We start from the raw sequence: 12,413 nt of genomic DNA, 5'->3' as shown, positions 1-12,413 counted from the left end.
GTGGTGTAGGGCTGCAACTTACACTTATTTCCATTGATGTTATTCATAATTAATCAATCAATCAATCATTTAGTCTGTGAAATGTTAAAAAATGCTCATCTCAATTACCCAGAGCCCAAAGTGACGTCTTCAAGTTACTTCTTTTGTCCAACCAACAGTCCAAAACTCTTCATTTACTGTCACAGATGACAAATAAAAGCAGCAACCAGCAAATATTTCACATTTTAGTTCTGAAGAAATGACTGAGACGATTCATCGTTTATGAAAATAGATGGCGATTAATTTTCTTTCCATCAGCTAAAGGTTGAAGCTCTACTGTTGTGTTGTATAAGATTATATTGTCAACAGTGTAACTGTTACATTTGTCATTACAGAGAATAAAATATCAAAGACACAACTTGTACACTGTCCAGGCCCAGATACACTTTCTACAGGGCCTCTGGGAAAAAATGAGCCACTGTTGCCTCAATCTGTTTCGCCCAAAGTCTCAAAAACAAACCACTGAACTGCTGCACACACACACACACACACACACACACACACACACACACACACACACACACACTCAGACATGATGAGACACAAAGATGTGCAGCCGTGTTGACAGTGTTTCATCCAGCAGGTGGAGCTCTAACATCAACTACTGACCTGAAGTGAAGCTTCCTCTCCACATCATTTACTGTTTTTACCTTTTGTCTATAAAAGGTTGTTTCATGTTGAATTAATATTGTAACAGCCACACTTTACATTTCACTACAGAAAGGTTTAGGAATATGTTTTCTATCATTATTCTGACTTAAATCAGTTAACAAGTGTTTCATTTGAGCAGTTTGTTGTAGCATTTAGGCATCGCAGTTTAAATAAATGTTTTCATGATTCATGTTTAAGCTCTTAAAGGTGGAGCTGATTTAATTCCTGTATATACTGCTGTGTAATTGAATCTATAATAATACATCATAGCTGATTATCATAGTGTGTATTAATATTCTGACTCTGCAGAGTAGCTATAAATAAAACTGTCTATAACGTAGTGGAGTGAGTGTTTGGGTGAACTGTTCCTTAAACATGTTGTTATTCAGTATTATAGAGCTTCATGTCCTCCAGAGGCAGAGCAGGTCTGACTGCAAATAACTGCTGAGGAATAATCGCTGCATGCTTACGCCTCCCAGTGCCTCAACTATGAAACTACACCTGCTGAAAAGAGGCAGCACTATTTATTCTGTCCTCTTGTTTTAGATTGAAGAGCGTTTTACAAATACCATCCATCTTCTTCTTCTTCTGCTCATCCAGGGTCGGGCACAAATACCAGCGTGGCATTTCTGCACAACATTTAATCCTTCTGCACCGGTGAACTCCTCAGCTCCTGCAGTCTGTTTGCACTTGATGCATACAGTGTGAAACATGGACAGAGCCAGAGGTTTCTGAAGAGCCAGGATGAAGCTCAAAGTGGGCAGTACCGGCCGTCGCCATCTTGGCAGTACCCAACTCCAGCTAACTACTGGCTAATCTAAAATGGGTAAAGAGGCGGAGCGTGGGTGGAGCTGAAGCGAGCCTAGCTGGAAGTTACCAAGCCAGCTAACAGGCTAACAAGCTATCTGAAGCAAATTTATTTGATTGTGGGCTTATCTGCCACAAACAGACTGAATATTAGCCGCAAGACAGCGAGAACAGCAACAACATGAACAGCAGGTGTTTGTTTCTGTGTTCACCTTTGTCTCTGACCGAAGTCAGCACTCACCAGAGACTCAGTTTCTTTCTGTTATCCTGCAGCGTCTTTTCTCTTTGCATCTCCTCTCTGTAGGTTTATTAAGTACAGTACGTTTTCCCCCATTGAGCAGTTAAATAAGAGAGAATTACACAACATCACAGTATTGTTGCTGTGGACAGGTTGAGAAGCAGGTGTGAAAATAAATCCACTTTTTAATGCCAAAATAAAGAAAATAAAAAAACTTTTTATGCCTGGGAAAATTCACGACCGCCCTCTCAGGTTGAGTTGATGTCAGATGACGCTGAAACACGGTGGATCTGGTTGATGGTTAGGAAGAGTAACTTTCCAACTCGGAAAATGTGACCATCGAGGAAGTGAAGGCAGTAAAACTCCAGGTATCTTGACTCGACTGTCTCCTCCGCATCGCATCAGCTCCAGCTGCTGTCTGCCGGTTAACGCTAACAGAGTCACTTTTCAATTCAAAACACTGACGTCTGTCCCTCCCCTCCCGTCTGTTAGTCCAATTAACTGCACAGAAAGACATAATTTGTGCGATATTTGCATTAAAAATTCTCTAAAAACAGCCGGGATGTGAGGATGAGTGACTGGAATTAGCTCAGGTGAAGCGGCTAGCTGCCACTCAAACAGGCCACGCCCCTAATTATGCGTGACTTTAAGCCTTAATATAGTTTAAAAGAGTGAGTTAAATAAAAAAATCACCCTTGTACAGTTGCAATTAGCTGTAGAGACCAAAACTGTTTATTTCGGCTGTAAAGCATTTTAACATGGGCTCTGATGGGGATTGACTCACGTCTGGAGCCTCGTGTGGCCACTCAAGGAACTGCAGGTTTTGCTTTGCTTCATTTTTCAGCCCTGGAGTTTGCAGCTTAGTGTGAAGTCTTGTTTTCTTGTGATATCTGCGTAAAAGTGACACTTCTGACACCGGCTGGTTAAATAAGATACTGGACCATTTATTAAATGTACAGAAATACTGTTCAAAATCCACACAAGAATGTGTTAAAGGACAAATCCTTCATCAAATGTAAACAAAATGGTTGCCCCACCATACTGTATATGTAAAGCAAAAGCTTTGAGAATGACAGTTTTCATACTCTTAAGTGGATTAATTAACAGCACTCTTGATTTGAATCTAATTATGGACAGCTCAATGTGAGTGTCGGCGTCGTCCGATGTTGTAAACAGCTCATAAATAATCATACTTTTGTAAACATTAGAATTGAATAGATGGACGTGTTGAACTGCGATGGACCTTTGAAGCTGCGGAAGAATAAAGTTTCACTACCTTTTTAGACTGTGCACATATATCCATGAAGTGCTGCTTTAAGGATTGTGGCTTTAATAATGGGTACCATATGGGTGTTGCAAAATCAAAAAAGGAAATACATCACAGAACAACAGAGATAGTACTTCATAAACATTTTACAGAATCTACAAAGTTAATCTATCAAAATGACTTCATGGTTGGCTTTCTGAGAAACGGAGGATGACGTGAAGTCGCTTTTAGCTGTAAATCAAGACAACACAATAGTTATAGCATTGAAGACAATCATCTCAAAACATCTCAGACCGCTCAGTGTTTTTTTTTTTTTTAACCTCGACCCTATTTACAGAAATACAAACCTGATATCAAATACAACCAAGTTACAAGAGTTTAGTAAATTTACCAAAAACGCTTCACCTCCAGTGTTACAGCACAGGCCGACTCACACCACCTGACCCCGAAATGTGCTTATCTAACCATGTCTCGAGAAAACAGGGAGCACGATGAACTACCACGCCGGCGGGAGGAGACATTAGCTGCGTCTGTAAACATTCATGTCACGATCAACATTGGACCTCAGATATCAGAAGCCGCGTGCAGGAATCTGTTCAGTGTTTTGCCTCGATAACGACGGACGACATGAGAAATGTTACCAGACTTTCTGAGATGCATTTAGTTTAGACGTCTAATCAGCGTTTGACAGATTAGTCACAAACACCTAAATTGTGCTTCCTGGAAGTATCACAGCTAGAATTAGACTGACAGAACGACACTGATGTGGCTTATTTCTCATGAGTCAGTGTGAACTAATAAAGCCAGGATGTAACAACAGCTTTTTCTTTTTTTAAATATAGCTTCATGTTTTTATAACAGCAGTTTGGTTTAAAATCAACCAGCAGTGTAGCAAAGATCTTCTAGCTTTAGCTTTAATTTAGCTGTGATCTGATGTAGCGGTGTCGAATATTGAAATATTCACAATAACCGTGATATTAAAAAATATCATGTAATTAATACATATATGACAATATTGTGTGAATAAGCCAGATAAGATGTTTATCCTTGTGCATCTTTTGTTTGTTTGTTCATCTGGTTGCTTTTTCACAAGTAATTGATTAGTTGATAGTAATTGTTGTTTTTTTACAGTTATGGTTAAAGACTCTCGTCCTCCCTACACTCGTATTTCCAAAAAAGAGACAAAGTTAAAGATAGATATGATTGCTCTCATTATTTGTTTTTTCTATAGATATCAAGATAACATCGCTATCGTGAATTTGTTTGGCCAAAATAATCGTGTAGTAACATTCTGGTATCAAAAGTTTTCAGAAATGTTATTTTTAAATATGAACGGGACATTTTTTCTTTATTTTCTCTATAATTTCTTTTTCATTTTTGAAACAGGTAGATTTTTTTGTCAGGGTAATTTTTCTAAATGACTTTTGTCATCTATGAAAACTTAAGTCATAAACACAGGAAAGAAACAATTTAGATCAGACTTTTCGCTGAATTTATTTTTTCTTTTCTGCCTCTCAGGGATTCTGTATTATTTACAACAAAGCTAAAGCTAAAGCTAAAGCTAAAGCTAATGTATCACTGCCACAGTGTCGGTTGATTTTAGGTCAAACTGTGTTTTACATTCTGTTTTTTTTAAGCTTAAACACAGCAGAGAAACAACTTCATCAGACTTACAGAACGGATTACCAGATATATGTTTTTGCCTCTCGGGGCTTCCGTAGAATAAACAGTACAATCACTGTAAATGTGTCACCGTTCTGCAGGCAGGAGACAGTTTGTGGCACATTTTTAAAGTGGGCGTTCTTTGAGATAACAAAAAATGTGCAAACCCCGACTGTCAGTTGTGTCCGTCGTGACACGAGTCTGACTGGATCTGTTGAGTCGGATGAAAAGTTGAATGATCACAAATCTTTTTAGCCCTTAGTGGAAATGTATGTAGGTGTTAGAGAAGGTGTAGAAGAGTTAGTGATACGTGTGGGCAGAAAAATACTTCACTCAATGACTCCAGTTCATTTAGAGCTCAAAGTATCAGAGACTTAATATTAATATTACATTTTGGATATCATTATCAGTGATGGAAATGAAGTACATTTACTCAAGTACTGTACTTAAATACAATTTTGAGGTACTTACACTTTGATGCCACGACATTTTAGAGGCGAGTATTGTACTTTTTACTCCACTACATTTCTTTGATGACTTTAGCCATTAGCTAAGCAAAGGTCCTGTACATGTGCTGCTACCCTGCTGAACCAAGCTGCAATGATCGAATGTAACTAAGTACATTTACTCAAGTACTGTACCTAAGTACAATTTGAGGAACTTGTAAAGTAAAGTAAGTAAAGTATTTCCATTTTCTGCCACTTTATACTTTCACTTCACTACATTTATATCATACTTTTTACTCCACTACATTTAATTGATGACTTTAGTTACTAGTTACTTTGCAGATTACATGCTGCATCAGAGCCAAAGCAGCACATCTCTAAATCAATTTTATTGGCAAGCGATTAAAAAACAATTAATCTGATAATCAGAAAAATGCTGAGTATTTGATCCAATAATCAGCTGATCCATAAGTCATACTTGAGTAAAAGTAAAGATATCGGGCTACAATATTACTTTGATAAAGGGAAAGTCACCCATATGAACAGTACTCGAGTAAAAGTATTAAAGTATCTGATATTAAATGTACTTAAATATCAAAAGCAGAGGCAAATTATACATATATTTACATCTGGAATGTAACTAAGTACATTAACTAAAGTACTGTACTTAAGTACAATTTTGAGTCACTTATACTTAATACTAACTGAGTATTTCCATTTTCTGGTACGTTTTACTTCCACTCCACTACATTTGGAGGTACATATTGTACTTTTGCTCCACTTCATTTGTATGATAACTTTAGTTACAAGTTACTTGGCCGATTACATGCTGCATCAGAGCCAAAGTAGACTAACGGAAAAATTCTAATTATCAGACCAGATAGTACGCAGAATATACTGTACATGCATGTAAATACAAGTATATTTTACTTTTATTTATATTTTGATACTTGGAGTCTCAAGTTAAGTACAAGTACCTGAAAATTGTACGTAGATACAGTACTTTTAGGTAAATGTACTTAGTAACATTCTATCACAGAGTAAAACAGATGTAAATATGTATAATTTACTTTTACGTTTGATACTTAAGTACATTTAATATCAGATACTTTAAGACTTTTACTCGAGTATTATTCATATGGGTGACTTTCGTTTTTTACCAAAGTAATATTTTAACACGGTATCTTTACTTTTACTCGAATATGACTTTTGGGTACTTTTTACTACACAATCATGATATCATGATATGACATGTTGTCATTTCCTGGTTTTAAAGGCTCATTACAGTAAAGTGATGTCATTTTTACTGGTGATTGTTGATCAGACATGTCAACGTGCCGATAGTCGTCCCTACAGTATCGGTGCGATATCGAGGTATTTGTGAAAGAATATTGTGATATTTGACTTTGGTGCTTTTGAGGAGATTTTAAAATATTGAGATATAAATCATTCATCAGGATATAACCCTCGTGTTATTAGACACTACAGGTGAACAACTAACAGATATCACCGTGAAACTTTCCTCAGTTGATCACTAGTATCGTCTTTCCACTAGCCTGAAAGAAGACGTGTTATGAAAGCAAAATAAAGTTTTCACCTGCAGTGTCACTGAGGCCATTATCACCCGGCAAAAGTAACAACTAAAATAAACCAATATAAGCCGTACATATAATCTTAGATAGAAATACAGTAATTGTGCTCTAGAATTGGCCCAAATTTTGGAGGGAAACTAGATGTGAAAAACTGTATTTGGTGTGAATATCATTCATCTGTATGCAAATTCAGAGAACATTCAACGATTTATAATAACGATGGCATTAAAAATGAAGTGGCTGCATGAACAATCGCCGTCCTCGTGCTTTTCAAGCGAGGCTGCACTCGACTACACAGGCAGAAACATGATCCCGACTGATAAAAGAGGCCCAATGTTTGGTCATCTGCTAAGAAGAGTTATGATTGATACTGTATGAGACGGAGAATATGTACACAGTGAGTGTGAGAGCTGGTCTGGAGGCAGAAAAAAGAGTCGCTCCCCCCAATCAGACACTTCCCTAAACGCCATCTGTCTCTCGGTCGGACATGGTTTTCTCACTCACACCTATTTCCCTTCCTTGTCGTCTAAGCGCCCTGGAGTAAAAATGTAGTCCAAGGCTTGTCTCTCAGCGGCGGCCACGTTGGGGTGCCACAGGTCCACCATGAAGACCACCCTGGGGCCGTCGTCTGCGCCGCCTGGACACAGAAGAAACATGGAGAGAGGACAATAAAGCACCGCACTTATTTATTATCTTGATCCCGATCCGACTCGCTTTAAAAAGACTCTCGATTTTCTTTAGCTGTATTGGATTAACACTTTTAGGTCAATCCTCCTTAAAGGAATAAATAAAAAGCGACAGAGTGCAATAACAGATTAAATTTTAATCCCTTCTTACCCTCGTGGAAAGCCCGGTGGAGGAAGGAGTCATCAAAAAGCAGACAGCTGCCCTCAGACCAGCACTGTGGCTCTCCACCAACAACGAGCTCACAGGAGGGGGGCACTCTGAGACCTGCCAGAGGAGAAGAACCAGGACATTCATGCGTCATTATGGGACTTACAAAATAAAAGCATTTTGTGGTACTAAACAATCTCCCAGGTGACATTTCCCAGACAGGATGGCCTGTTCCTAGAGAGTCCCGCTTTATTACAGCATGCTGCTTTCAAGCATTTTACAAGAGACACAGCCAACTTAACAATAAACATGACTATTTATAGTCATCTCTCAGGGTTCTGTTTGAAAAAGAAGCTCAGCTGCTATGAAAATAATAAAAATTATAACATGAGCACCTAAATTTAAGCCGTCATGACCCAGGAGGATGCAGATATTTGGTTTTTATATTAAAGTCCTTGTAATAAATGTTAGTTAATAGGTGATAAATCCTTTAAAGATGCTCAAAGCAAGGAATCTGTCTGTCTGTCTGCTATTCATGTATCTCGAGAATCGAGAATCTACTTTAAACTTGCCGTGGACCAAAGGAAGTTTTAACATTTGCTTTTGGTCGGTGCGGTGCAACAACTTGCTGTAGCAACGGAAACAAAAGCAGAAGGTTAAACGAGTATAGATGAGTGGGGAGACACAGTCAACACGGGAGAGAAGTGGAGGTGAGATTTCAAGTTTCTGTCAATAGTAGCATGCTAGCTAATGTTAGCCTCAAGGGCTAGAATGTTTAATGTCGCTTTAGGATGCCTCTCTCATTGGTTGTTGTGGTCCAGCTAGGAAAGTATCGATGTAATCATCCAGATTTTTAAATCTAGATATCAAACAAAGAAGGCGAAGCTTTCGATTTACCAGTTGATCTACGTTCCAACCCTCAGCTACGGTCACGAGCTTTGGGTACTGACCAAAAGTCTGAGATTGTGGATATAATCAACCGGAAGGAGTTTCCTTGGTAGGGTGGCTGGGCTCAGCCTTAGGGTGCTTCACATCAGCGACAAAGGCCCAGATCTGAGTACACTTGACACCCACAAGTCTAGGGTACTCAGGTATGGCTTGCAATTACCCAGGGCGAGTAATGTTCATGTGTACTCGGGCACGGTAAGCATCAGGTGTGAAGCAACTATACCAAAACATGGAAGCGGACTGCTATGCTATTTGTTGATGACGCAAGTGTTTGCTTCTTCTTTGTGAAATTTGGCAGAACCGACAGAGATTTGGTACAGAACAACAATACTAATATGAAAGCTGACCAGCGGGGGAGAGGGGAGGCCATCATACTCTGGCACGGTACGATACAATCGTACCTAATGTGAAAACACCCTTAGAGACAGGGTGAGGAGCTCGGACAAAACGTAGGGAGCTCGGAGTAGAGCCGCTGCTCCTTGGCATGGAAAGGAGGCAGCTCAGGTGTTTCTGGTTCTGATTAGGACGCGTCAGGGGTGCCTCCCTTTGGAGGTTTTCCGGCATGACCAACTAGGAGGAGACCCAGAACTTGCAGGAGGGATTACATATCTCATCTGGCCTGAGAAAACCTCAGGATCCCCCAGGAGGAGCTGGAAAGTGTTGCCCGGGTGAGGGATGTCTGGAATACCCTGCAAAGCCTGCTGCTACGACCCAACCCCCGAATAAGTGGAAGAACATGGATGGATGGACAATAAGAGGAAATTCAAGGCTTTTATTTGTGTTCTTAAGCATCTAATGACTTTTTAAAACCTATAATCTAACATTTAGTACAAGGACCTTACATAATGCAACTTTCACATGGTTGCTCGAACTCTCTAGTCTAAATATGCCTCTTGTTGAGGTCATCTGTGGTTGTGTCAAGCTGAATGCACCCTGAGCCTCAGACATCCCATGATTCAATCAGTTTCAGCTCACTACACACTTCACTCTCTTACCCAGGTGGCAGCGCAGCCTGACATTTGTTGGACCGTAATGCTCAGTGATCAGAGCTCCAGGCGTCAGCACAGAGAAGCAGGCGTTTCCGAACACGTTGTTGGCGATGAAGGTACGCAGCTGGCCCAGCACCCTCCAGGCACGCGGACACCTCCTGACATTAAGAACCAGCGGGGTGCCTTGGTTGACCAGGTAGTAGGTCCACCACTGCCCACGAGGAGTGTTGTTGGCCTTCCACCCCGGTGGGAGGGAGGAGCCGCTGCGGGCCGGAGGCTGGTGATAGATGCTCTCGAACTCGGCCAGAAGGGCGGGGAAGCTCTGCTCCAGCAGCTCCACGTCGTGTCTCTGCACTTCCCTGGAGAAGAACGGGGCTGACGGGAGGTCAGGGAGGAAGAAGACCTCCGGCCGCTGGATGGTGGGTCGGCTGTTAAGGTATCGGCCTTGATCACGGACTCCTTTATGCACTCTGCCCATACCTGACCAGGTGTAGCGCTTGGCGTAATCCTGCAGGCTGTGATAGAGCCTCTGGTTCAGACTCTCTCCGGCGCTGGTACAACGGAAACACTCAGACGACTGGCAGAAAGCGAAGCCGTTCTGCTCTTCTAGCATCGAGCCGTGCTTCCCTTTCCCCCGGCTGCGGCAGTCTGAACTCATGAAGCCCCCCACCACCCCTCCGATCCGGCCGGGCCCAGCCAGGTACCTCCTATGCAGAGGGCTGGAGCCGTGCTCCCGGCCCACCCTGTAGCAATACCACATAAACAGCAGCAGAACACACATGGCTATGGCGAAAGCACAGATCTCACACTCCCTTATAGACTGCATCCCTCCAGCCACCATCTCCCTCACATTCTCTAGTGACCACTCCATCTCGGCTCGTTACCGGACTGCTGAATCTGGCGGAAAAAAGTGCTGATGAGAGATCAGTTAACACGTCTTTTCTTGATCGTGATTGAAAGGGGCCGTAAACCACACGCAGGCCGTTAGAGAGTCTGGAGTCGAGCGGCTCTTATCGCCGCCCCTAATGTAAACAGATCTGACACACCGGCTCCTCAGTCCTAACATTTCAGCACTCTGCAACGAGGGAAGGTCTCGGCTCGCATGACGTCTGGCTGTGCGGCATTTGTGCAGCTCCCTCTCTCGTTCCTTTCAGACAAATGCAGACAGACACCGCGCCTTAGGGTAATCTGTTCTCTGAAAAACAAAGACAGAAGGAGAGAAAGAGAGGATGAGGAGAGGAGGAGGAGGAGGAGGAGGAGGAAGATACTGTAACTGACTGGCTGCGATTGATTTGACGCTCAGAACTCTGTTTGTGTGAACGCATGCGGGAGGAGTTCAGGTACAGTTACACTCCGCTCTGACAGCAGGCTCCCTTCATGTTCAACACACCTGCTGAAACTCACCCACCCACGCACCATGGACTTCAAAATGACTGCACCCCATGCACACACACACACACACACACACACACACACACACACACACACACTTTGAACACAATTTGGATTTCAGCTCTCTCTCCACACACACACACCCTTGTACTGCACTGTATAAAACCATGAGTCATGGGCACATTGCTGCATTTAACACAAATCTCTTTTATATTTTGCGCACCACGCACTCACACAGGCGCGCACTAAACAGTGGATTATGTAAAAACTTAAACAGTGTTGATACCCACCCACACTGATAATTGGCATTCATAGCAGGAGCTGCATAAATGGATCCTCGAGGGGGAGGGAGAGGGAGAGGGGAGGCAGGGATGGAGGGGGCGAGCTGTAGTCTGTGTAATCGTATTCTGCTTAAGTCAAAAAAGAAAACCCGGATTACATGAGTGTGATTATATAATGTTAATGGACCGGCAGCCAGGACCAGAGCAGTGCAATGCGTCAACTGTGATCAGAAGTCCACGATGCTCCCTCACCAAAAATGGTCGGGTAATCCTGCTCCGATAGATCCTCCTCCCCTACATCCTGTCTGACAGCACCAAGACGCCCCCACATCGCCCCCCGCACACATCCCCCGCACACTCCCGCTGCCTTCAGGACGCACTGGCCATCAAACCCAAACCATCTAAAACACACACACACACACACACACCCTGCCTTGTTCCACCAACACTCCTCCACTGGTTCCATCCAACCGCTGCCTCCACCACACAAACACTGACGATCAATAAACAAGCAGATCTCACTACCAGCTCGTGCTCCTGCTCTCGACGCTCTCCAGCTCGCTGCGTGTTTTGGTGCGTTGGCTTATTTTTGTGTTTCCATACCTACTCAACATTCATGACTGTGGCCGGTGGAGAGGAGAGGCGCACAGGTGTTTCTCCAGGCGAAGCTGCGCACCACTGCAGTGCACAAGGTAGACGGGTATCAGTCGCCAACATTATAGGAAATCACTCGGAAATGCCTTCAGAAGAAGTCCTAACTGGAGCCGTGCGCCATGACGAACCGGGAGAGACCAGCAGAGAACTGGACCGAGCGCAGAGCCGAACCAGCGACGGTCCGTTCGCCTGTCTGTCTGTGTGGAGCCGACAGCAGCGTCACAAAGGAGCTGTTCCCACAATATTGTTGTAAATACTGAAGCTCCACCAGGGAAGACTCCCCGCGCCAAGAGCGCACAGGAACACACGACTGCACGTCCGGTCTGACCCTCCAAAACAAAAGTCTCAGCGAGGAGCGTGTTGAAATCAGGGATAACACTGGAACTCATTTTACATATACTCAAGTACTATAGTACAGTTTTGATGTACTTGTATTTTAACTGAGTATTTCCATTTTCTGCTTCTTTATACTTCCACTCCACCAAACTTTGGAGACAAATATTGTACTTTTTACTCTACAATCAAATAAAAAATGCACTGATTGCAATAATCAGAACAACTGAGTATCTGAATAATACTGAATATCGGATCCAATAATCCATAAAGTATACAG

The 12,413-nt window shown here is 42.5% G+C and overlaps 1 protein-coding gene across 2 annotated transcripts; it reads right to left on the bottom strand.

Annotated features, from left to right (window-relative positions):
• Positions 1–6,480: 6,480 nt before the first annotated feature.
• asphd2 (aspartate beta-hydroxylase domain containing 2) lies at positions 6,481–12,067 on the bottom strand. 2 transcript variants are annotated; one of them, XM_073466424.1, is made up of 4 exons: positions 11,750–12,067; positions 9,480–10,668; positions 7,540–7,653; positions 6,481–7,339 (listed from the first exon to the last, which is right to left on the bottom strand). In XM_073466424.1, exons 2-4 carry the CDS (start codon positions 10,342–10,344, stop codon positions 7,209–7,211), a joined length of 1,110 nt encoding a protein of 369 aa, XP_073322525.1. In that variant the 5' UTR covers positions 10,345–10,668; positions 11,750–12,067; the 3' UTR covers positions 6,481–7,208. The 2 variants fall into 2 exon arrangements, with proteins under 2 accessions (XP_073322525.1, XP_073322526.1); XM_073466425.1 differs by having other exon boundaries at positions 11,754–12,067.
• Positions 12,068–12,413: the final 346 nt, after the last annotated feature.

Source organism: Pagrus major, chromosome 5, assembly GCF_040436345.1.
Source record: "Pagrus major chromosome 5, Pma_NU_1.0".
Taxonomy (NCBI): domain Eukaryota; kingdom Metazoa; phylum Chordata; class Actinopteri; order Spariformes; family Sparidae; genus Pagrus; species Pagrus major.
The sequence above is the reverse complement of the archived record's forward strand: the minus strand, read 5'-3'. Positions and strand labels throughout refer to the sequence as shown.